Here is a 21,515-nt window from a genome sequence, read left to right as displayed (position 1 = left end):
TCTTCCCCTGTGCCAAGGAGGGTACTCAGTTACCCAGTTTCGGGTGCCAAGAGATGTACTCTGAAAGACTGGAAGGTCTGGAGTGAGGGTAGGTGAAATCTGAGGTCAGGGACCTGGGGAAGCAACAGGTGATAGGGGGGCAGCCAAGGGCCGCAGGCCACAGTTCTACCCTCCACTGTGCCACCGAGCTGGAGGGGGTCTAGAAGGAGGCAGGGGCCCACCCAGTCCCTCATCTTGCCCAGCCCGACCCAGTCTGCGGCCGCCCTTGAAGCTGCAGCCGCGGGCCTCTGGTTTCCCCTGCCTGGGGCCCTCGCGGCCAGCTCGCCTCTTCCTCCCTTCCCCCGTCCCCCGCCCCTGGCTGTCTGGCAGCGCTGCTGTAGTGGCGGCGGGGGGCGGGGGGGCCTTGGCGACCGGGCTACCTCCTCTTTTCCCTCCTCCTCTCTCCTCCGCCCCCCGCCCGCTGGAGCCTATACATCCCACTCTCCTCCGCTGCAGCGAACACGTCGTCGGAGATTTCCATCGGGGCTCAGGGGGCGGGGCCAGGGAGGGGGTCGCGGGGCGGGGCGAGTGGGAGGAGTGGAAGTTGGAGCCCAACAAAACCCTGCAGGACGCGCTCTGTGCCGCCAGACCGTGCGCAGCGACCTCCGCACAGGTGGTTGCGCCGGTCTGCGCCACGATGTTAACCAAAGTTCTCCTGATCCTCCTGGGCCTGTCCATCATCCTTCCGTCTAGGTGAGTCTCCATCCCGGGACCTAGGAACCCTCCGCGCCCAGCTGTCTCTCCCCTGGAGGTAGGCCAGTTACCCGGACCCCCGCGCCCCTGTGTTCCTCTAATCCCGCGCCCACCTTTTCCTGGCCCCCGTGCGGGCTAGCCGGGCCCTGGGTCCACGCGACGCGCCGCCAGCCTCCAACCCACTCCCTCTAGGATGGGCTGGCTGAAGGGGTGTCTAGGAAGGAAGGTGGGACGCCTGTCCCCTGGCTGCTCCCGTCTCCAGACTCCCGGTCTCCAAAACCACGGCGACAGCCAGGGGATGAGTACGCCTCTCCCTCTCTGGGTCTTCCGTGAGAAGAGGCGAGTGGCCCGCGGGATAACCGACCTGGGTAGGCACGCGCTTCTGAGGACCGGGAGAGGCTTTGGAAAGGTGGCGCCCAGAAAGGCGCTCGGGCTCCGGGAGCGGAACTGTACCTAAATGCTGGAGTGTTGGCTAGTCTGTCCTCTCTTTCAGATTTCTTTTTCTGAGTGCCTACTAACTACCAGGCACTGTGCCAGATTACTTGCTTCCCTTCCTGCCGCTCCTCTTGGTGTCAGTCCCAGGTGGGAACCCCAGTTTAGTCCAAGGATTCCCGCCCCAGTTATCCACCCCATTTCTGCCACTGGCCTCCCCTTTCCTCCTTCATTCCCTTTTCCCCACCCTGCTGGCTCTAGAGGCCAAGAATGTTATTTTCTGAGGTCTGAGGTTTGGGTCCTAGATTTCAGTCCCCACCCCACTTTTCCAAAGGCTAACAGCAAGTTCCCCTTGAGTAGCCAGCTTCCCTCACACTCTCTTCTGGCCCTGGGATTTTGCTAGGAAGGTTGCCCCCTGCACTTCTGACTTTTTTGAGTGGAAGATGACTGCTTCATATTTTTGAGATGGTTTCAATTCTAGAAGTCTCCACAGCACTGGGCACTTCCTTATCTGTTTTTGGGGAGAGAGGAGATGGCGTCTCTCTTCACCACAGACTGCTTTAGCTCCTCAGGGGAGGGGCTGTGGGGCTCCCTGCTGGCTCACTATTGCCCTGAGGTGTGGGGGCTGGCCTCAGCAGGGGCTTGGCAAGTATTTCTGAATGCGTGCTAGGAATTTCCAGTCATCTACATCCCTCCAGATATGAGTTGGAATGTTTGGGAGAGCTGGCATGGTTACTGGCTAGGGCAAAAGGGGTCTGGGAGTGGGGGCTGAAGGAAGCAGGGGGAGCAGAAAAAACAGCAGATGGATACTACCCTTGGAGGTGGAGGGAAGGGCCGCAGTAACTGGTGTTCAGACATTGTCAACATGGCAACCCATGATGTCAGCAAAGAGCTGAAGAGGTGGCTGTGAGGTGTGTTGGCAAGGGCCACATCAAACCAGGAAACCTTACTCTTGTCCAGGCTCAGCCTCAAGTGGGTTGTGTGACTTTGGGCACAGCCCTTCCCCCATGTGGGCCTCAGACTCTTCATCTTGTAAGGTGAAAAACAGGGCTAATTTGGAGGAAAAAAGAATCCAGTGGGCCCTTCTTAGGGCACTGCCAGTCCCCTCCCCCTCTCTTTCCCTTGCCCACTGGTAGTTGGATGAGCATCCCCAGTAGTGGCAGTGGGTGCAGACTTTCAGCTCCATCTTGGATCATTGCATCTAAAGGGATGTGGGTGCATGAAAAGGGCCCATGGAAAGATTCCACTAGTCCAGTATGTGAGTATTTTTCAAGTTCTTATTATTTCTAGCCCTCAAAGGGGGATTAATGGCTGGCTGGGGAAAGGTATGCTGTCAGTGCCAGCAGTTCCTTAACCTCAAGGATCCCAGGATGAGCATGTTTGTTTTGTTTCTATGTTACTAACAAAAGCTAATCATAGAATTACACCAACCTCACCTTCTGACATTTTCATTGCAGATGTAGTAGTTGGGCAACACAGGGTCTTCAGTGGTCTCTGGGACTCTGCTTGTTTGTTTGCCTCTTGAACCTCGGGGCTCTTGTTGTTGGCTTTAGACATCTGGGACGAGCTGCTGCAGGCTCTTGGGTGGTCTTGGTTGGCAGTGCCAGTGTTGATTGTGCCATGCTGCTAGCCATGTCACTCATTTTGCAGGGTCTCATGCCTCTGTTTTTCTTCCTCCCCTGCAAGAGTGGCTGGCATTATCTAGTCAGAGGACTGGGGCGAAAGCCTCAGGGAAAGAGGACATCTCTGCATGTGCTATTTGGAAATAGCTATTTGGAAACTGCTTTTGTCAAGCCCATTTCTTCCCTTGTCCACAGTGGGAACTAGCCACTTCAGATACAAGAAATGGCATAAATCTGGCACACTGCATGCCAGTTAAGCAATTCTAAGTGCTTCAAATACTGCAGAAAAAATGCATTTTGCTGCACAAAGTGTCAGGCTCCTGGTCTGCACCACAGAGGCCATGCCTATGTTGCTAGTCCCCTCCACCCAAATCCCCACCAGCTTGACCACATGCCCCCTCCCAATACACTCTCCTACCCAAAGGAAATCACTCACCTGCTTTACAACATCATAGATTACTTTTGCTGATGGCTTTTGAAAAAGCTTTTAGTTATATATTTTTTCAAAGATATATAAAACTGGAAGGAACAATAGAGTGAATCCTCATGTACCCATCACCAGCCTCATTAATTATCAATTCATGGCCACGCTTAATTTCTCTGTCCCTCACCCACTCTCCATTTCAGCTTATATTATTCTAAAACAAATCTCATATTTCTATGAGCAAATCATATTCTAAAGCAAATCATATCATTTCATATGCAATTATTTTACTATGCATTTCTAGTCATAAGGACTCCAAACACATAATAAAATATCACTATTACACCAAAAATTTTAGAATAATTTTGTCATACTGAAGAAACTATCCAGTGTTCAAATCTCCCATATTGTGTCATAAATGGGTTTTGTTTTGTTTTAGTTTGCTTTTTAAAATCAAGATCCAAATAAGATCCGTATATTAGCAGATTTTTATTAGCATTTTTGTTTTTCAAAACACTTTTTTATTGAATTAGAAGATATATGCAGAAAAGTGCTCAAATCATTACTGTATAGCTAATGAGCTGTCAGAAAATGACGACACTGGTATCAGTGCACCCACATCAGGGACTAGAACATGACCAGAACCTCAGAAGCCCCCTGGTGCTCACTTCTTCACTGATTGCCAGCAAAAGCACCAGGTCCCTAACTTCTAACACCATCAGTGACTTTTGTACATTGTCAAATGGCTTTTTACATTTTTGTTTTGCTTAATTTAATTCTTAGTTTTTGGCTGTCGTGCAGGGCACTCAAGTAGGATTCTAGCTGGCCTTCTCTCCTGGATGACTGTCTCTGCATAAAGGACTCTAACCTTTTCTTAGTGCTCAGAGCTTTCCCTCACCCCTGGCCCCGAAGTCCAATGCAATGAATTTCACAAAAACAAAGAAATGCAGAATATTCCCAAGGTGTTCTAGCCTTCTGTGGGACAGGCTGTTCTAGCTTTCCTGAGCGTTCCTCAGAAATCCTGGCCTTCTTCCTGCCCATTTACTCCCCAGTGGTGCTGGTCAAGGCAGACTGGACACTAGGGTTAGTAACAGCAGAAGAGCTTGGCCAGAGCTCATACACCAATGCCCTCTTCATCTTACATTGAGAAATTCTTTTAAAATCTCGAGCTTGGTTTTGTTGTTGGGTTTAAAAAAAAATAAAGAATTACCATGAAGGAGGATAGTACCCAAAGTCCCCAAAGAGTAGCAAGATTTAGAAGAAATTAACAAATATTATGTTAGTGGCTTAAAATTTCCTGTTACCAGTCACTCTTTATGTCTTGTGTTTCAGACTTGTTTTGGTTTGTTTCTATCCCAAAAGGCCTCATCTGTGACCCCTACAGAGTGGAGAACAGAGCTTCATTTTTTGTGTGTTTGTATGTTCTAGGAGTGAAGGACCTCATGTTGAATCAGAAAATCGACCCTCTGCCTATGATGATGTCTATGGGCCCCAGCCCCAGGCTGCTGAAGAGAAGCTCCTCTCTGAAGAAACAAAGCCCACTCTTAGTGGTCCCCACAGCACACTTGGCAAACTGCCAACAGCCACTCACATCCTGAACAGTATCCTGAATAACTATGACCATAAACTTCGCCCTGGCATTGGTGGTGAGTATCAGAACATAGCTCTTCCCCTCCTGGAGCAGGAAGTTGAGGGCATAGGTGTGGATAATGGGTCTGGGGTATAGGTGAGGGTGCCATGCACATGGGCCAGGGAATCTGTTGCTGACTTGTTGGGTAAGACATATCAACTCTAGTCTCAGCAGTACCCTTGGCCTAGGTCTAGACTTTTTTTCTTTTCTCACCCTCAGTTTTTCCAATTGCAAAATGAGTGGACTAGATGACTGGCCTTCAAGGTATGTCCAACTCTTAACAGTCTGTGAATTGGATCTTGCTATGAAAGAACAAAGAAAGAAATAGGAGTGATGTTGAAACCATCTCTCTATCCTTCACCTGTTCTCCCCTCTGACCACGCCCTCCCCTGTCCCATGTCCCTGTTTGACACTTACCTCTGCCACTTCTGCTTCCTTTACAGAAAAGCCCACTGTGGTCACTGTGGAGCTCTCTGTCAACACCCTTGGTCCTATTTCTATCCTGGACATGGTGAGTACTGATTTTTTATTACAGTGTCTTGTAGCCCAGGAAGCTCACCATGGGGCCTTTCACATACTTATTTTTTCTGCTCTGTGTGTCCATAAGAAGAGTTTTGTGGTTTTACTTTGTTTTTGTTTTGGAGAGGGGAGATTGTAACCAACACTGACTTTGGAAGTCAGGAAAAGGTAAGTCCCTTGCTGTCTGAAGAGGACCTTCAGAATCCTGACCATATCTTCTAGTGTTTTGTTCAAAATAAAAATAATAAAGCAACTTTAAACATCACAGTGGAATGGCTCTTTTTTTTCTAATGATTTTTGTAGAATTAAGTCTATAGTTATCAACTCTTGCTCTAAGACTGCTTCTCTAATTTTGGCCTGGTTTCTTCTTTCCTTTTCTATTGCTATCATTCTACTGTCAGGACCGTCCCCAGTTAGCCTCTATTATCTCTCCTTGAAATATGCAAAATTCAAGGTTTCTGCCTACATCAGTCCACCTACTGACCTGCCCTCCTGAGTGATGTCCCTCCTGCAGGTCTGGGACCTGGCTTAAAGCATGAAGTTCAACATCACACTCTAGTGGTCAAGGCCTTCCATGGCTGGAGCCAACCCAGAGCTTTATTTCTTTCCCCCCCCTTTAGAGACCACATGCCCTAGTGACTAGAGTATGGGTGTTCCCAGATCACCTTGTACCTTTGAGTCTTTGTTCAAACTCTTTCTTGTTTGGAATGCCATTGTTCCAATTTTCTACATGTCATAGCCTTATCCTTCAGGGTCTGTCTCTAATGGCTTCTCTTCCATGGCATCTTCCCTTACCTCCACAGCTATTAATTACTCCCTTCTTACTCAGACCACACCCCTCTCTTTAACATTCAGATTTTTCTAGCTTATATCACAGTTGTTTGCCTGATCTTCCTATCACACTGTATTGTAATTATGTGCTCTATGTCTGCCTTACTCTCCTGATTATGGGTTCCTTGGTGTCAAGGACTCGATATATGTTAACTGAGCAAATGAGTTATGAAAGATGTTCTATAAAAGTCACTTTTCCCCCTGATACCTGACTGTATCCCAAGGGATACAGTCTAATAACTCAGTAGTCACCGAACCTGGCATACAACACAGAACTGGTCCAAAGAGGAATAAACAGCTTGATTTTCTTTGGCCAATAAAGTGCTGCTTTAGCCTAGGCCAAGGGCCTTTATAAGATGCCAGATACACATATGGTATTAAACTTCCCCCAAGAAGTCTGGTCTTTTACATAGTTCCAAATAGTTCTTTAAAACTGTGATAGATCTTATATAGTCTACTTTTCCCTGGTGACACTGTGGAGTTTTGTACTTAGTAAGGAAGGAGTGTATGTCTCTCTCGCACAGCCAATGAACAGAGCACACTTGTCTCCTTGGATCTTCATGACAGCCTGTGTGACAGGCAAGCTACCACTGGAATCCTCATTTTACATTTGAAGCAATTGAGCCTCTCAGCAAACATTGTTACAGAGGGGGTATGGTTGTTTGAAGGGAGTTCACACACCCCTCAGCCAATCAGATGTTGTGTAGAGCATAGGATAAGTCCTTAAAGAGAGAAACCTGAGCCCACAGCATGGAGATAATCAAATGTTTCTACCAGTTTCTTGGTTAAATTTTTGAGACACGTAGCCTGAGCTTAGAAGGCAGTGACCAGTCTGGGAATGACTGCCCATCGTAACACCAACAGTTGCTAAGGCTTCTTGCTGTGATAATTGTTGCAGGCAATTCTGATTAAGCCAATTTCTTGACGCTGAATTTCTAGAGTTTCAGCTGAGCTAAAAAAGATGTGCAACCCAAGTACCCTTGTCAAATTGGGGAAAAACTGAACTTTTGGTTATCAGTTGCTGTGTAATGACCTTACAATTGGTATCTTGTTAATAGAAATTAAATGCTTATTTGAAACAGTATAACATAGAGCAGGAGCATAGTGTGGGTTGTGGAGGGAAGACTTCCCCTAGCTACCAAGCAGTTCATATGGCCTGGGAATGAAGAAGGCTCTGTATGCCAAGTTGGAACTGCAAGCTACTTGGGACCGTAGAAACACTCTGAAAGCCACTTATGAAGGCTGGTCGGGCTGTGTGGGGCAGGGCTGTGGGCTCCCATGTGAATAGTAGCTATGATTTTTTCTGTCTGCTTCTCTGAGCTACTCCAGGGAACCTTCTCAGTCTGGGAATCTAGCTTCCAGCAATTTGGCAATGGCTATCACCACCTTTTGGCCTAGGCAGCAAAGCCAAGCTGGGATTGTCTTGACCTTTCCCCTGAGGGCTCTAATGGCCTCCAGCACTATGGGTTTCTGGTTAGTGTTCATTGTGTGATGCAGGATAACTCAGGAGAAAGACCTAGGGATCCTATATGGGGAAATTGGACCTTGGTTCCCAAAGGGATTGTTGGTGCAAGTGAAATAAGCCATTGAGAGGGAAATCAGTGAAGGCCATCCCAGGACAACGTCATGGTAACGGTGCTCTGAGCATCAGAACTAGTATGCTGTCTTTGTGTGACTTTGGACAGGTCCTTTTCTCTCTGAGCCTCAGTTTCCTTACCACTGAAATAAAGGAGGTTAGATAACCCTCAAGGTTCCCCCTTGGCCTAGGTCTGGCACTTGCTCTTCACGCTGTTTTACTTTTTACCCTCCAATACCAGTAGTGCAAATCTCTAGCTTCTCATGCTTCTTCCTATTAAATATCTTTCTTGATATTTAACGGATAGTTTATGGGACATATGATATGATCTGGAGACCAAATAATCATAGGTGTATCTATGCACATGCACACACACATTCAGAGGTTAGGTGCCCTTGTTTAAAAGGAAGAACAAAACAAAACAATGATTTAAAAAACATGAGACTAAATACACACCTCTCTTATGACTCAAAGCACTTCATTTTTAAATATAACTCTGGAGAATGAAGGATTGAGGTTAACATCTGTGCTCCCCAAATAAAAGCTGAAAGGGGAATCTTCACCATATACAACCAAAGGTGTGTGTTTGTAAATGTTTAAAATGATTTTGAGTTGAGATCTTTGTTTTGCTATGGAAATGTGGGGACTGAGAGGGCATTTACCTGGCTGGAGTAATACCATAACCCTACAAGGTGGTGGTGATGCGATGAGCCCCGCCTGTGCAGTTACACAACCATTGCCTGTCTGTTTCTAGATGAAATGTGTCTTCACTGACTGTTGTTTATCTGGGAATGTTCCTTTCTTTTGGGAATACCTGGAAATAGAAAAGTTCCTACAGCCTAATTCATGCTGCTTTCCTCTGTGCAAACCTAAGTAGTCTCCTATCTGCTTGATGGGCCCTTCACAGAATGGCATGGGAATATTCTTTGCCTGTACAGATCTAGGTGTGTGCTTTTCTACCCATCCTACCAGGAATACACCATTGACATCACCTTCTGCCAGACCTGGTATGATGAACGCCTCCGTTACAATGGCAGCTTTGAGAGCTTTGTTCTGAATGGCAACATGGTGAGCCAGTTATGGATCCCGGACACGTTTTTTAGGAATTCTAAGAGGACCCAAGAGCATGTGATCACCATGCCCAACCAGATGGTTCGCATCCACAAGGATGGCAAGGTGTTGTACACAATTAGGTATGTCAAGCCTCTGGAATATTACCTCTTGGGACTCTTTTTGCCAAAGAATCATGAACATAGGTGTCATCCTCAATGATACTTCTAAGGGCCTTTCCAGCTTTCCTAGACTATGAGCTCAACCCCCTCATGTATAGACACAGACACCAGGCCTCAAAATAGAAAGATATTGCTTAAAGCAACACACCAAGTTCATGGCAGAGCTGGGACTGGTACCCAGTTACTTGGTTCCCAGTCCACAAGTCCCCCCACTAGAATGTACAGTATGACTGCATTGCCTGGACAGTTCCATCCCAAGTGGGCACTGGCTGTAAAGACACATCCATGGTGTTGGAATTGTCCAGGCAGAGCAGCAACACAGCAGTTGAAAACATGTCTATGAACAGGCTGGACATTTGAATGCTTGGCCGGGGAAGGTTGTGTATGGGTGACATGAGGTGTGAAGGTGGTAGAGAGTGAGAAAGTGTTGGCAAGTCCTGGAAGCTGGGATGGGCAAGAAAAAAAAAGCCCATCTAAATTGGTCCACACATTTCTCTGATTATGGAAATCAAAGTAGCCAGATACTTTCAAGCTGTTCTTCCTTTTTGTCTCTCCTTTGAGGTCTTTGTTTCAAATCCCACTGTTGCCACTCACTGGTGGTGGTGCCCAGGCCCAAGGTGGGTGGATACCTAAGTGCTCAAGGCCAGCCTAATGAGGCTCCTTTCTCCCTTCCAGGATGACCATTGATGCTGGATGTTTACTTCACATGCTCAAATTTCCAATGGATTCTCACTCTTGCCCTCTGTCTTTCTCTAGCTGTGAGTACCTTCTTAGGTTTCTGGGGCCCCAGAGTCATGCTGAGCCCCTTCTTTTTTCTCATCCCTGCCCTTTACATTTTTCTGCCTCTGCTTTTCTCCTAAAATGGTGCCAGATTTTCCCAGAGCCTCCTCTATCTCCTTTCTTGCTGACAATACTGTGTTGCTTCACCTGGACCTCGTGTTGGGTTCTTCCATCTTCCTTCCACTCCATCTCAAGTCAGTCACCCACCTCTGAAGTGTAATTCAAGTATGTCCACTCCTCTGCATTTCTACTGTCAGTACCTTGGTTTAGGTCTTTGTCGTCTTCCACTTGGGCTTTCACAACATCTTTATTTTAAAACTGAACATGTCCAGAGCTAAATACATTGTCTCCTCCCAACCTCTACCTCCAAAACAAATGTGTTGCTTCTGTGTTCTCATTTGTGTCATTGAAAGACACCATCAGCCACTCAGTTGTCCAAGCCAAGAATTTTGATGCTTCTTTCTCCATCACCTCCTATATCTAATCAATCAACATATCTTGTTGGTTTTCCTTCCTGAGTCTCTATTGATCCTATTTCTCTGCATTCTCACTGCCACAGCTTTGATTCCTGCCTTCATTCATTTTATTGGGCCTGGATTATTGCACTGGCCTACTAAAACTGGTCTCCCTGTCCACAAGCTATCTTCATATAATGACAAGAGTGACCTAGCTGAAGCATCATCTAGACCAGGTCGTGTTTTAGTTTCAAATCCTCCCTGAAATCTCATAGGTCAATTCCTAATTCCTTGTAATGACTCTCAAGGTACTTCATTTACTGGCCCCTGCCACCCCTTCCTGTATGCTTCATCCAGCATCTGTGAGCTAGCCATCCTGAACTTTTGGCATTTCCATAATCCATCAGGCATTTTCATCTTTCTGTGCATACAACACCCTCCTCACCCCTTCAGCCTCACCCATACAGAGAATATTTACTCGGCTTTTAGGATTTATTGGAAATGTCAACTATTGTATAAAATCTTTGTTGGGTGTGTCTCCAGGTGGTCTTTCCCTCATCTGTTTTTCCACTGTCCCACGGGTGGAAGTTTTTCAGCAACTCCAACAATTACAGATGTATATTTACTATCTTATTCAATTAAATGTGAATGAGAGCAAGGCTTCTGCCTTGCTCATCTCTATATTTCCAGCACAGAGCCTGGTACTAAGGAATGCTCAATAAATGCACATATTGAGTGAACTTCAACAATGAGGAAGAGAGGCAAGGTCCCACAGCTCATGAGGCCAGAGTCAGGACTCCAAGGCATTGCTCAGACTCCATGCTTGGTTTCCCAGTCTCACATGACCCTCCTTCCCACGTTGCCTTACAGTTTCCTATCCTGAGAGTGAGATGATCTACAAATGGGAAGATTTCAAGCTTGAAATCAATGAGAAGAATTCCTGGAAGCTCTTTCAGTTTGATTTTACAGGAGTGACCAACATTACTGAAACAATCTCAACCCCAACTGGTACGTGTACCTATGGAACAAGGGCTTAGTAGAGGTCTGGTAAGGGGGTGGTAAGAATGACTGGGGTGACAATCCATATATATAAATGTATGCAATTATCCCATGGAAATTTTATAGAACATGACTCCTGTCTTGTAAACGTTAAGCACTTACAACTGTTTGCAGAGGAAACAGACTTTGTAACTACATCTCACTCTCATCTGCAAAGGAGTAAGTGCTTTGCCAACTCCCTGAGAGGGTGGGTAAGTAGATAAAGTTTATTGCTGTCAAGATTTGCAACTAGCTTTGTCATGCAGACCCTTCAGTTTCTACGTCTTTTTTTAAGATTTATTTATTTTGAGAGAGAAAGCGAGAGTAGGGGAGGAGCAGAGAGAGAGACAGAGAGAGAGAGAGAGCAAGTGAGCATGAGTGGAGGAGAAGCAGAGACAGAGGGAAAGAGAGGATTCCAAGCAGGCCCCACGCTGTCAGCACAGAGCCTGACACAGGGCTTGATCTCACAAATTGAGAGATCATGACCTGAGCTAAAATCAAGAGTCGGGCACTTAACAAACTGAGTCACCCTGATGCCCCCAGTTTCTAGATCTTTGTTAAAACCGACCTGCTTGGATGACTTTGGGGAATGGAGCTCATGTGAGTTCTTCGTACCCAGAACCAATCCAAGCTGGGTTAAGTGGGAAACAAAGTTGGTCCTAATAGGAAGCAGAGGCTAGAGTTCTAATGTTAGCTAGGTGAGGGCTCAGATGGTATAAGGGAAATTTCAGCAACTACAATTCCTATTGCATCAACATTTATTTTAAAGGAGCAGCTCTGTTGTTGGGATGAGCACTGGGTGTTGTATGTAAACCAATTTGACAATAAATTATATTAAAAAAAATAAAGGAGCAGCTTTTACAAGCACAGATTCCTGTCAAAGCCTTCATGGTGGATTCAACATGGACATGGTTATTATTGGTTTTCTGACTTTGTAGCTAACAAGGACTAAAGGGGAGGGTCCTGGGTCTCTTCACCATCAGCTTCCAATTAGATATGCGTGTCTTTGCTTGGTTCCTAGGTGATCTCAATGAAAATCTAAGGGACCTCCCCAGGGTTGCTCCCAGAGCAGCCCTGGAAACCCTCTTCACACGAACTGACCAAGTATAGTATAATGTAGTATAGTATAGTATAGTATAGTATACTCATCATTTCCAGGATGCAGATGGAGACAGTCACCCCACCAGCCATTTGCCATAGGAGTCGTCTTGCTTTGCTTCTGTGCCTAGGCAGAAAATCTGCTTTCACTGTACTTGTTGAGCTGGTCATGGGGGGAGGGATGGGCCATGCTCCTCTGGCCAGAGATTTGCTTCCACAGTATTAGGGCAGGGGCAGAGGGCTGTTTTACAAATGCCTTTCTTTTTCTCAGGGTCTCTGGGTAAGCAGTTATACTATACTATACTATACTATACTATTCTCTAACCTTGCTCTTCTGCCAGCTAACCATGGGCATGCCTCTTGCCTTTCTGCACCTCAGTTTTCCCAGACAGGTGGGGACCCATCATCAAAAGAAGCAGAAGAGACAAGGCCCAGGGGCTTTCAAGTTACTAGTGATTCCGTTTAGTAGATGGCTGTGCATTGTTTCAAAATGGCCCCCTAGTGACTACAAAGCCCCAGAGCTAGCATCATCACCAAAGAAATGACAGTAGGTAAGCACTGACCCTCTTTAGGAGAAAAGATTATTCTTGGGAAAAAAGGAGGAGGGCTTCTTTCTCTTCTGCTAGAGGCTAGTTGCTTGTGAATTATAGTTTCTCCAGTATCATAGTTCTTTTTGAGGTTGGTCTGAAACTCTTCCCATCAGCCTCTGGGCAGTTCTATCTATCTATCTATCTATCTATCTATCTCTATCATCTATCTATCTACATATTCAGCTTCTAAGGGGTCAGAATGTGGGGGTAGCTTGCTACTTTGGTCACTTTGGGCCTTGAACCAGAGACCCTCACTGCTTCAGGAGGCTTTTAGAGACTCCACCCTTGCCTGCAGTGAGTGAGGTAACTTTCACTGGTGGCTATTGAGACTCTGATGGGACCTTACCCATGACCAGGAGTTCACTTTCTTTTAAGAGAGTTTCACCTGTCTCTGGACAACTCTGTCCATTGGAAAACTGTTGCTGTTCACCTGAAATCGGAGTTTCTGGAACTCCTACCCATTGGACCTGGTTTTTTTTCCTTAGAACTACTGAACTTGTGGTAAGCCCAGTCACTCTTCTCCAGGGTCAAGATTAAATTACTAGTATTATGGTCCCAGCTCCGGGTCACAATCTTTTATAGACTCTACAGCCTATTTCCTTTTCCTTCCCTGTTCTTCAAAGCTTTGGGTCCACTCATTCTTCTAGTCCCAGTACTCTGGACTCAGTCTTTTAAATTGCATTCCTCTGACAGTACAGTGACAAACTCTGGTCTAGCCAAACGAGAGAAAAGCAGAAGCATCTTTAGTTTGGTGGGAGGGATTGTTTTGTTTTGCTTTGACTTTGGCTTCTCAGCCCCCGATATCCTTTTTCCCTTACCCATGCTCCTTCATTCCTCACAAATAATAAATTGTATGTTGGTATCTTTCTCTCAGCTTTCCAAAGCTTACCCAGTGGAAAAGGTCATTCTTTGGCTGGAATAAAGAAAATAAATATGGAAAAAGCTGATAGGATAATACATCTTCCAACAAGAATATATGTGTTTTTTTTTTAATTTTTTTTTCAACGTTTATTTATTTTTGGGACAGAGAGAGACAGAGCATGAACGGGGGAAGGGCAGAGAGAGAGGGAGACACAGAATCGGAAACAGGCTCCAGGCTCTGAGCCATCAGCCCAGAGCCCGACGCGGGGCTCGAACTCACGGACAGCGAGATCGTGACCTGGCTGAAGTCGGACGCTTAACCGACTGCGCCACCCAGGCGCCCCAAGAATATATAAGTTTTGAATGGAGTGGTTGTAGCTAAATAGGGGTGTCTTAAATTGCAGTTAAGACCCAGGGCAAGAGAACTAGGAACTTGATAAATACATTCTGGCCAGTAGGTAAATGTGAGTGGTTCCTGTAGCAGGCCTGGAAGAGGAGTTCTATCCCCAAAGCTACTACTCTGATTACACATATTCTACTGACCCCAGACCGCTTCCTTACCTTTTTTTCTGGAAGATTCCAAGAAGTCTTGCCCTTTAAATGTCAGTACTTTCAAGGTGAGTAGGAAAGACTTCTCTTCTCATTTAGCTCCAGTATACCCAGACCTGGAAGGCAGGTGATATACTTTTCAAAATAGAAGGACACATAGACATGTTAGTGTTCTGGTCTGCTTTACAAAGCTGTTGTCAATCAGTAGTAAGTGTCACTGAGCATCTGTTAGGTTCCAGCCCATGCTGGGCTTGGATGGGCAAAAGCCAAGCCACAGGGCTTCCATGAGGAGTCTAAACCTTGTAGTGTTTTAAAAGACCACCTATGGGGCGCCTGGGTGGCTCAGTCGGTTAAGCGTCCGACTTCGGCTCAGGTCATGATCTCACAGTCCTTGAGTTCGAGCCCCGCGTCGGGCTCTAGGCTGACCGCTCAGAGCCTGGAGCCTGTTTCGGATTCTGTGTCTCCCTCTCCCTCTGCCCCTCCCCCGTTCATGCTCTGTCTCTCTCTGTCTCAAAAATAAATAAACGCTAAAAAAAATTAAAAAAAAAAAGACCACCTAACTCAAGGCCAAGGAATTTTACAGCATTCCACCCCTTAGTTGGAAGTTTGGAGCTTAGCTTCACTAACAGAATTTGAGCTATCACAAACCCTATGTGATATTGAAAGTGAAATGGGGAGTTCTGGGTTCAAGGAAAGCCATCAGAATCTCTGCAGTCCTGATGAGCATGCAGAGTGTTTGGGATGAGCATGTCAGAGCATAAGGCAGCATGAAGGGTATAATAGAAGATGCTAATTCTTCTATTGTCATAAGTACTATAAGAGCCATCACTCTGTAGGGGAAGAGCCAACATCAAGGACATGATGCCCTAATTTTCACTTTCAGCTAATTTTTCTATTTTTTTGCAGCAGCCAATTTGGATTAGGATAATAGACTAAGGAGCAGAGAGTCTAGAATTTGAATATTGGTGCAACTATGCAAGCTATCTCAGGGAATCTGAGAGTGTATGAGATGAGCCTACAGGAAGGTGTGTGTGTGTGTGTGTGTGTGTGTGTGTGTGTAAGATGTCAGTTGGAGCCAGGTCATGGTGAGCCTTTATTTAGTATGAGGTTACAAAGTGCACACTTGACGCTGTAGCTTTTTTGTGGAATAGGGAACCAGTAAAAGTTTGGGGGTGTGCAACTGAGTTCTTTTGGCCTTTGATACAACAGTGCAACTAAAGCATTTTACCAGCATGCAAATGAATAGGAAGGAGGCCAAATGGATTCTATGCTTTTCCCACCACAGCATAGGCCATCCTTGGCTCATCCCCTGAGAGTATACATTGTAAAGACCAGTAGTGCATGTGTCAGGCTGTGATTTTGCAGACTAGATATTGCACCTTAATGGGCGTGAAGGTCTCAGTCAGCCATGTGGACATTAGTTGTGTGGTGTTGATAGTTAGAAGGGTAACTGATTTTTTCACTTTCATCTGACACTTCTGCCACCCTGAGAAGACAGATGTGGGGTGTGGGGAAGTGGTCTGAAAAAGAAGCAACGAAGTTTGTGGCCCTGGCTCAGCTCTTAACTGACAATGGGTCTTACAGTGAGTCTCCTCTCTGGGCTTCTTCTGAGTCTCCGTATGTGGCATTGGAATAATCTACCTCTATTTTAGGACTGTGGTGGGAATCCCATGAGCTGAACAAGACCCTTATGCATGTCCTGCCTGGGGGAGACCCTCATCTGCTGTAATGAAATGGTATTTTTTATGTCTTCCAGGTGATTTCATGGTCATGACACTTTTCTTCAATGTGAGCAGGCGATTTGGCTTTATAGCCTTTCAAAACTATGTCCCTTCTTCTGTGACTACAATGCTTTCCTGGGTTTCCTTTTGGATCAAGAAAGACTCTGCTCCAGCCAGAACCTCTCTAGGTAAGTGGGTAATACATGCAAATGGGCGTACAAATGGGCACAGAATTGCCTTCTTGAGGGGCCTTTCAGCAATGTAACATAGGAATCGGTAGTTGAGCCCACCTCTACTTCTGTGCATTCACAGGGATAACCTCTGTACTCACCATGACTACACTGGGCACCTTTTCCCGTAAGAATTTCCCACGTGTCTCATATATCACCGCTTTGGATTTCTATATTGCCATCTGCTTCGTCTTCTGCTTCTGTGCTTTGATGGAGTTTGCTGTGCTCAACTTCCTGACCTACAACTGGACAAAACCCCGTGCTTCTCCAAAACTTCGCCATGTATGACCTGGGTATGGGAATGGTGGCAAGCATTTGGGATGTGGAGGCATGCAAGTGAGGGCACTAGGACTCATGGCACATGGGAGGCCAGCTCACCAAGTTATGGGGTGGGGGTAACCTGGCGTTGGGGGTGGTAGTTGAATAAACTTTTGGATGTGATGCCGGGAATTGCAGAGGGTGGACAAAAAAACAGTGTGCCAAGACCAGAATCTCCAGAAATCCTGAGACAGTACCTAGGCTTGATTCACCTTCATTTGACTTTTTCCCACTTCTTTCCTTGTCCTTTTCAGCCAGATATTCGTGCCCGTGCCCTTATGCCTCCCCGTGCCAGTGCCCATGAGCATCCTGATGCTTTTGTGTGCCAGATTGAGGACTCTGATGAGAGTGATGGAGAGGAGGGCCCATCTTGCCCAGCCCAGCAGTCTCTCAGCCCAGGTGGCATCCAGAATCCTGGCGGTTGCTGCAAGTGGTGCAAGAAGTATGTCTGTGTGGTCCCCAGGTGTGAGGGCAGTATCTGGCAGCAGGGCCGCCTCTTCATCCACATTTACCGCCTGGATAACTACTCGCGAGTTGTTTTCCCAGTGACCTTCTTCTTCTTCAATGTGCTCTATTGGCTTGTTTGCCTTAACTTGTAGGTACCAGCTGGTACCCTGTGGGCAGCCTCCCCAGTTCTCCAGGAGGTCCCACGCCCCTTGCCAAGGGAGTCAGGGGAAAGCAGCAGCAGCAGCAGGAGCAACAAGACAGTATCTTTCCTTCCCCATTCCTCAAATATAAACCTATAGAGATTTCCTCTTTGCTGGCCGTCTCCCCTACCTGGCCCATTCACTGACTCTCCATGGCAGCCAATTTCAAGTAAAATGGCCCACCTCTCTGTTCCTCAAGGGGCATTAATGATGCTCAGACCTAAAAATCACAGGCTGTCCGTGACCCTAAGACCATGCCCAAATATGAGCAGATTAGCTATCTACAACAGTGCTGATAACCACTGCCTTTTTCCAGAAATAATACTGCCTTTGTGGTGCTCCAGGTCCAGTTCTGGCCTCAGCCTCAAAGTGCATAGACCAGCTGCTTGCCTGTTCCTGACACCTTAAAATGCTGGGCAGCAGTACAAAGGGTAAGAGGATCCTAGTCCTTAGGTCCAGTTGTTATATTCTTGGTTTTCTCTTCCTGCCCTCCCTTCCCTTGCAGATAGACACCAATATTATCCATTTAGGAGGAAGGGAGCCAGCAATTGAGAGCCTTTGGGACAGTGTCTCCCTCTGCTGCTGTGCCACCTCCTTCTCCCCCCACCCCCCGCCTCCATTCTTCATCTGCACTACAAATTCAATGCCTTGCATCCATTGGGTATCTATTTTTGTGTGTGATAATAGTAATGACTCCCTGCTTTGGATGCCACCTTCTTCCTCCTCCTTGACCCCTGTGACATTTTCTGTAGCTTCCCTAGTGACTTTCCCAGCCCCGACCCAGGTGCTAGGCCATGGTGACTTCCCGGGGCCAAGAAATTAAGAGAACTTTGCTTTGCAGTGGGCATTACCAGCACTGATTGGTGCCCTCTAAAGGCACAACATAAGAGTTTTATCACTTCCTTGGCCCCTGGACCCATGAGCCAGTCCACTCTTATCCTGGGGCACTCACAATCGCAATTAATTGAATTCCCTTAAATTTGTATAGCACTTTACCTTTTGCAAAGCACTTTTGAGAAGTTATTTCTATTTTGAGCCTTATCATAGCCTGTGATTCAGAGCAGGATTCTTATCCCCATTTTGCAGATGAGAACCCTGAGGCACAGATTTCTATGGGACTGTGGATCTCACTGGAAAGTACCCAGGAGCCCACTGTCACCTTCTAGACTACATGACAGGGCTAAGCAACTCTGTTCACCATGATTTGATTCTATTGCCTCTGCCAGCACCCCAGTGGCAAGGCCCAGAGTAGCAGCCTCTCTTTAGCATTGGCTGCTCAATTCCTGGGCCCCCAAGACCGAACCTCTCCTGGCTCCAGTAACCCAGTGAGGTGAATTTGGACACGCCCCAATGCTTGTATATGCTGAATGAAATCTGTGTCTGTATTTTATTGGGGGGTGGGTAGGGTAGGGGGATTCATCTGCTTTTTGTCACCATCACCTGAAAAGGGGAAATGTATCAATAAATATATCAGCAAAGCATGGAAGGTATGGCATTCAAGTTTGTTTTCAGTTCAGGGTTTAAATCTTAAATCAATGACCCAAACCTATCTGTTCTCCTCTCCCATCCATGACTCCCAGACCTGCCAAGCATGTACCATGTACCTTCTGTCAGTGGAGAACTGAAGGGAAGACAGTGACCAAGTGGGTGGCCCCCTTTTAATGATTCTCTTACTTGCTTCTATGCTCCTGCTCCCCGCCATGTCCTTTTTGCTTTGTTCATCATTCTAACCTCACCTAGTCAGAAAGCTAGAAGTTTCCTCCAGATTATCAGACTCAGAACACTCCTCTTCCACTACCATCATGTAAAGATGCAGATGCTGAGGCACAGAAAGGAATGTCTACTATCACACAAGCAGATAATGGAAGGGACCAGACCTCAGGAATCCCAACACCCTGTCTTATCTAGGACTAACTCTGGAGAGCTTGGTTGATCCACACTTTAAACAAAAACTCTCTAAAGGTTATATTGAAGAATGTTGGCCCTGGAATCCTGTGATACACCCAACCCTAAGGGAACTCAGAAAAAATAACGAGAACCATCTAGGAGACAAAAATGGCATGTGAACAGCCAACATTTTTGCCATAAAGTTCTTAAAAGGATGTTCAAAAACCTTCTTGTAAGAAACCTAGATGCTTTTACTGTGTATTTTCTGATGTTCTAACCCATGGGAAAATATAAGTAAAATGTAGAACAAGGAAAATAGTTCCTCACTTTTACTTACATTAGGAAGATGCACTTAACATAATACCCTCCAGGTCCATCCACATTGTTGGAAATGGCAAGATTTCATTCTTTATCATTGTGTGTGAAGGGAAAAAATAGTTTCAAACAGAGAAGGAAGAAAACTTTTTAAATACAGAGAACAAACTAAGGGTTGTTGGGAGGCAGGGGACAGGGAAAATGGGTGATGGGTATTGAGGAGGGCACTTGTTGGGATGAGCACTGGGTGTTGTATGTAAGGGACGAATCACAGGAATCTACTTCCGAAGCCAAGAGCACACCGTATACACTGTATGTTAGCTAACTTGACAATAAATTATATTTAAAAAAAAGAAAGATGCAGAAAAAAGTACCCAGGTTATGTTTTTGAAATAGAAATAGTGCAAAACATAGTGCTTAATCACACTACAACAAAGCTAAGAACAAATAAAATTCCTACCATTTGTAAATTTTAAAAAGCTCATGTAAACAGTTATTCAAAAAATAATTTGAAATTGGGTGTATAATATCTAAAAACTAAAATTAATGAAGAAAAGCTACATATTAAAGCACATGGGATGCAGCCAACACTGCACTCACAAAAATTTGTAATTTAAGCATTTCAAGTACTAAACACAATGGATGAAAAATGAGTTATGTATTGAAACCTAGAAATTGGATAAATGACAAAAAACACATTATACCTTAGAAAATTTGGGGGGAAATGTAATTTAAAAAAAACAGTGTAAAGAGTATCATTTAAAAAACAATAAATAGTATTCCCGGGTGTCTCAGTCAGTTGAGTGTCTAACTTCGGCTCATGTCATGATCTCAAGTTTTGAGTTTGAGCCCCGCATCAGGATCTCAGCTGACAGCTCAGAGCCTGTAGCCTGCTTCAGATTCTGTGTCTCCCACTTACACTCTGTCTCTCTCTTTCTCTGTGCCTTCCCAGCTCACACTCTCTCAAAAAAGTAAATAAACATTTTAAAAACAAGAAATAAAACTGAGTCACTACCTCTCTCTTTACATCAAAATTACAGATAAATCAAAAATTTGAAAGTGTTTTAAGGAAACCGTAAGATAATATGGGTGAGTATGTTTATAATCCTGGGATGGAAAAGGCCTTTCTAAGCATAGCCTAAAACACCAGAAACTATAAAGGAAAATATTGAAATTTTTTTTGTACTAAGAAATAGCAATCATTGAAGCAAAAGCAAAAAGTAATATATACCAAAACACACTGTTACTTATCAGTTTTTCTGGGAAGCAGTCTCTGAGACTAAGATTAGAATGCAGGAGGTTGATTAGGAACTGGTTTTAAGGTCAACACCCTTGAAGACAGTGAAAGGGAGCCAGGCCTGTGATGCAGTCACAATAAGGGCCTCAGCTGAACACATGGTAAATTCTGGAGTTGGGATGAGCCTTCCAAATTGTTGCAAATCAAGGCAAGGGAGCTGGGCTTCTATACTTTTGTACTGACCAGTCATTTGATGTGAGCATAAACTTGGAAATACATGAAGTCAAGTATGTCTGGAGAAGGACTCACTTGAAGCCTGTCAGCCTCCAACAGTCTCAGCAGCTGGAGAAATACGAGCTTCTGTGCCAAAGGAGCATGGATATAGAAGGGCTTGGCAGCACACCACAGCATCTAATATCATTCATTTCTCACCTTTCTCAGGCTCATTTGCTCCATATAGATAAATTCTGCAGCAATTATCCCATGGTTATGTCGAGTTTCTTTTCCTGAGGAAAACTTATAATATCAGTGAAAGACATTATAGCACCTGCCACTGGATCTGGTCTTAGGACCTTAACTGATATTCATTATCCCTGTAGTGCACTACCAATTCCAGATTTTTTGTTACTCTCTGCCACTATCTCTGCTCATCTAGGTATCTTACCTGGTGCAGTGACTAAAAGCTTCATCCTAAAGGGTCTGAGACTCTGGACACCATGCCCTTTCTGGGCCGTGGCTGGAAGACTTGTCATTTCCAAGTGATACCTAACTGGGTCACCTAGACACAAAAT

The 21,515-nt window shown here is 45.5% G+C and overlaps 1 protein-coding gene across 1 annotated transcript; it reads left to right on the top strand.

Moving 5' to 3' along the window:
• Positions 1–641: 641 nt before the first annotated feature.
• Positions 642–18,755, top strand: GABRE (gamma-aminobutyric acid type A receptor subunit epsilon). Its single transcript, XM_027053428.2, has 9 exons — positions 642–732; positions 4,639–4,856; positions 5,284–5,351; positions 8,739–8,959; positions 9,674–9,756; positions 11,104–11,241; positions 16,126–16,278; positions 16,403–16,602; positions 16,893–18,755. Exons 1-9 carry the CDS (start codon positions 677–679, stop codon positions 17,235–17,237), a joined length of 1,482 nt encoding a protein of 493 aa, XP_026909229.1. The 5' UTR covers positions 642–676; the 3' UTR covers positions 17,238–18,755.
• Positions 18,756–21,515: the final 2,760 nt, after the last annotated feature.

This window comes from Acinonyx jubatus, chromosome X (assembly GCF_027475565.1).
Source record: "Acinonyx jubatus isolate Ajub_Pintada_27869175 chromosome X, VMU_Ajub_asm_v1.0, whole genome shotgun sequence".
NCBI lineage: Eukaryota > Metazoa > Chordata > Mammalia > Carnivora > Felidae > Acinonyx > Acinonyx jubatus.
The sequence above is the reverse complement of the archived record's forward strand: the minus strand, read 5'-3'. Positions and strand labels throughout refer to the sequence as shown.

What these genes read in the sequence shown, in the direction of transcription:
- GABRE (XM_027053428.2), top strand. Translation starts at nt 677, where the DNA reads ATGTTAACCAAAGTTCTCCTGATCCTCCTGGGCCTGTCCATCATCCTT. An exon ending in AACAATCTCAACCCCAACTG is followed by an intron (nt 11,242 to 16,125) that starts GTACGTGTACCT and finishes TATGTCTTCCAG; the next exon opens with GTGATTTCATGGTCATGACA. An exon ending in CTTCTCCAAAACTTCGCCAT is followed by an intron (nt 16,603 to 16,892) that starts GTATGACCTGGG and finishes TGTCCTTTTCAG; the next exon opens with CCAGATATTCGTGCCCGTGC.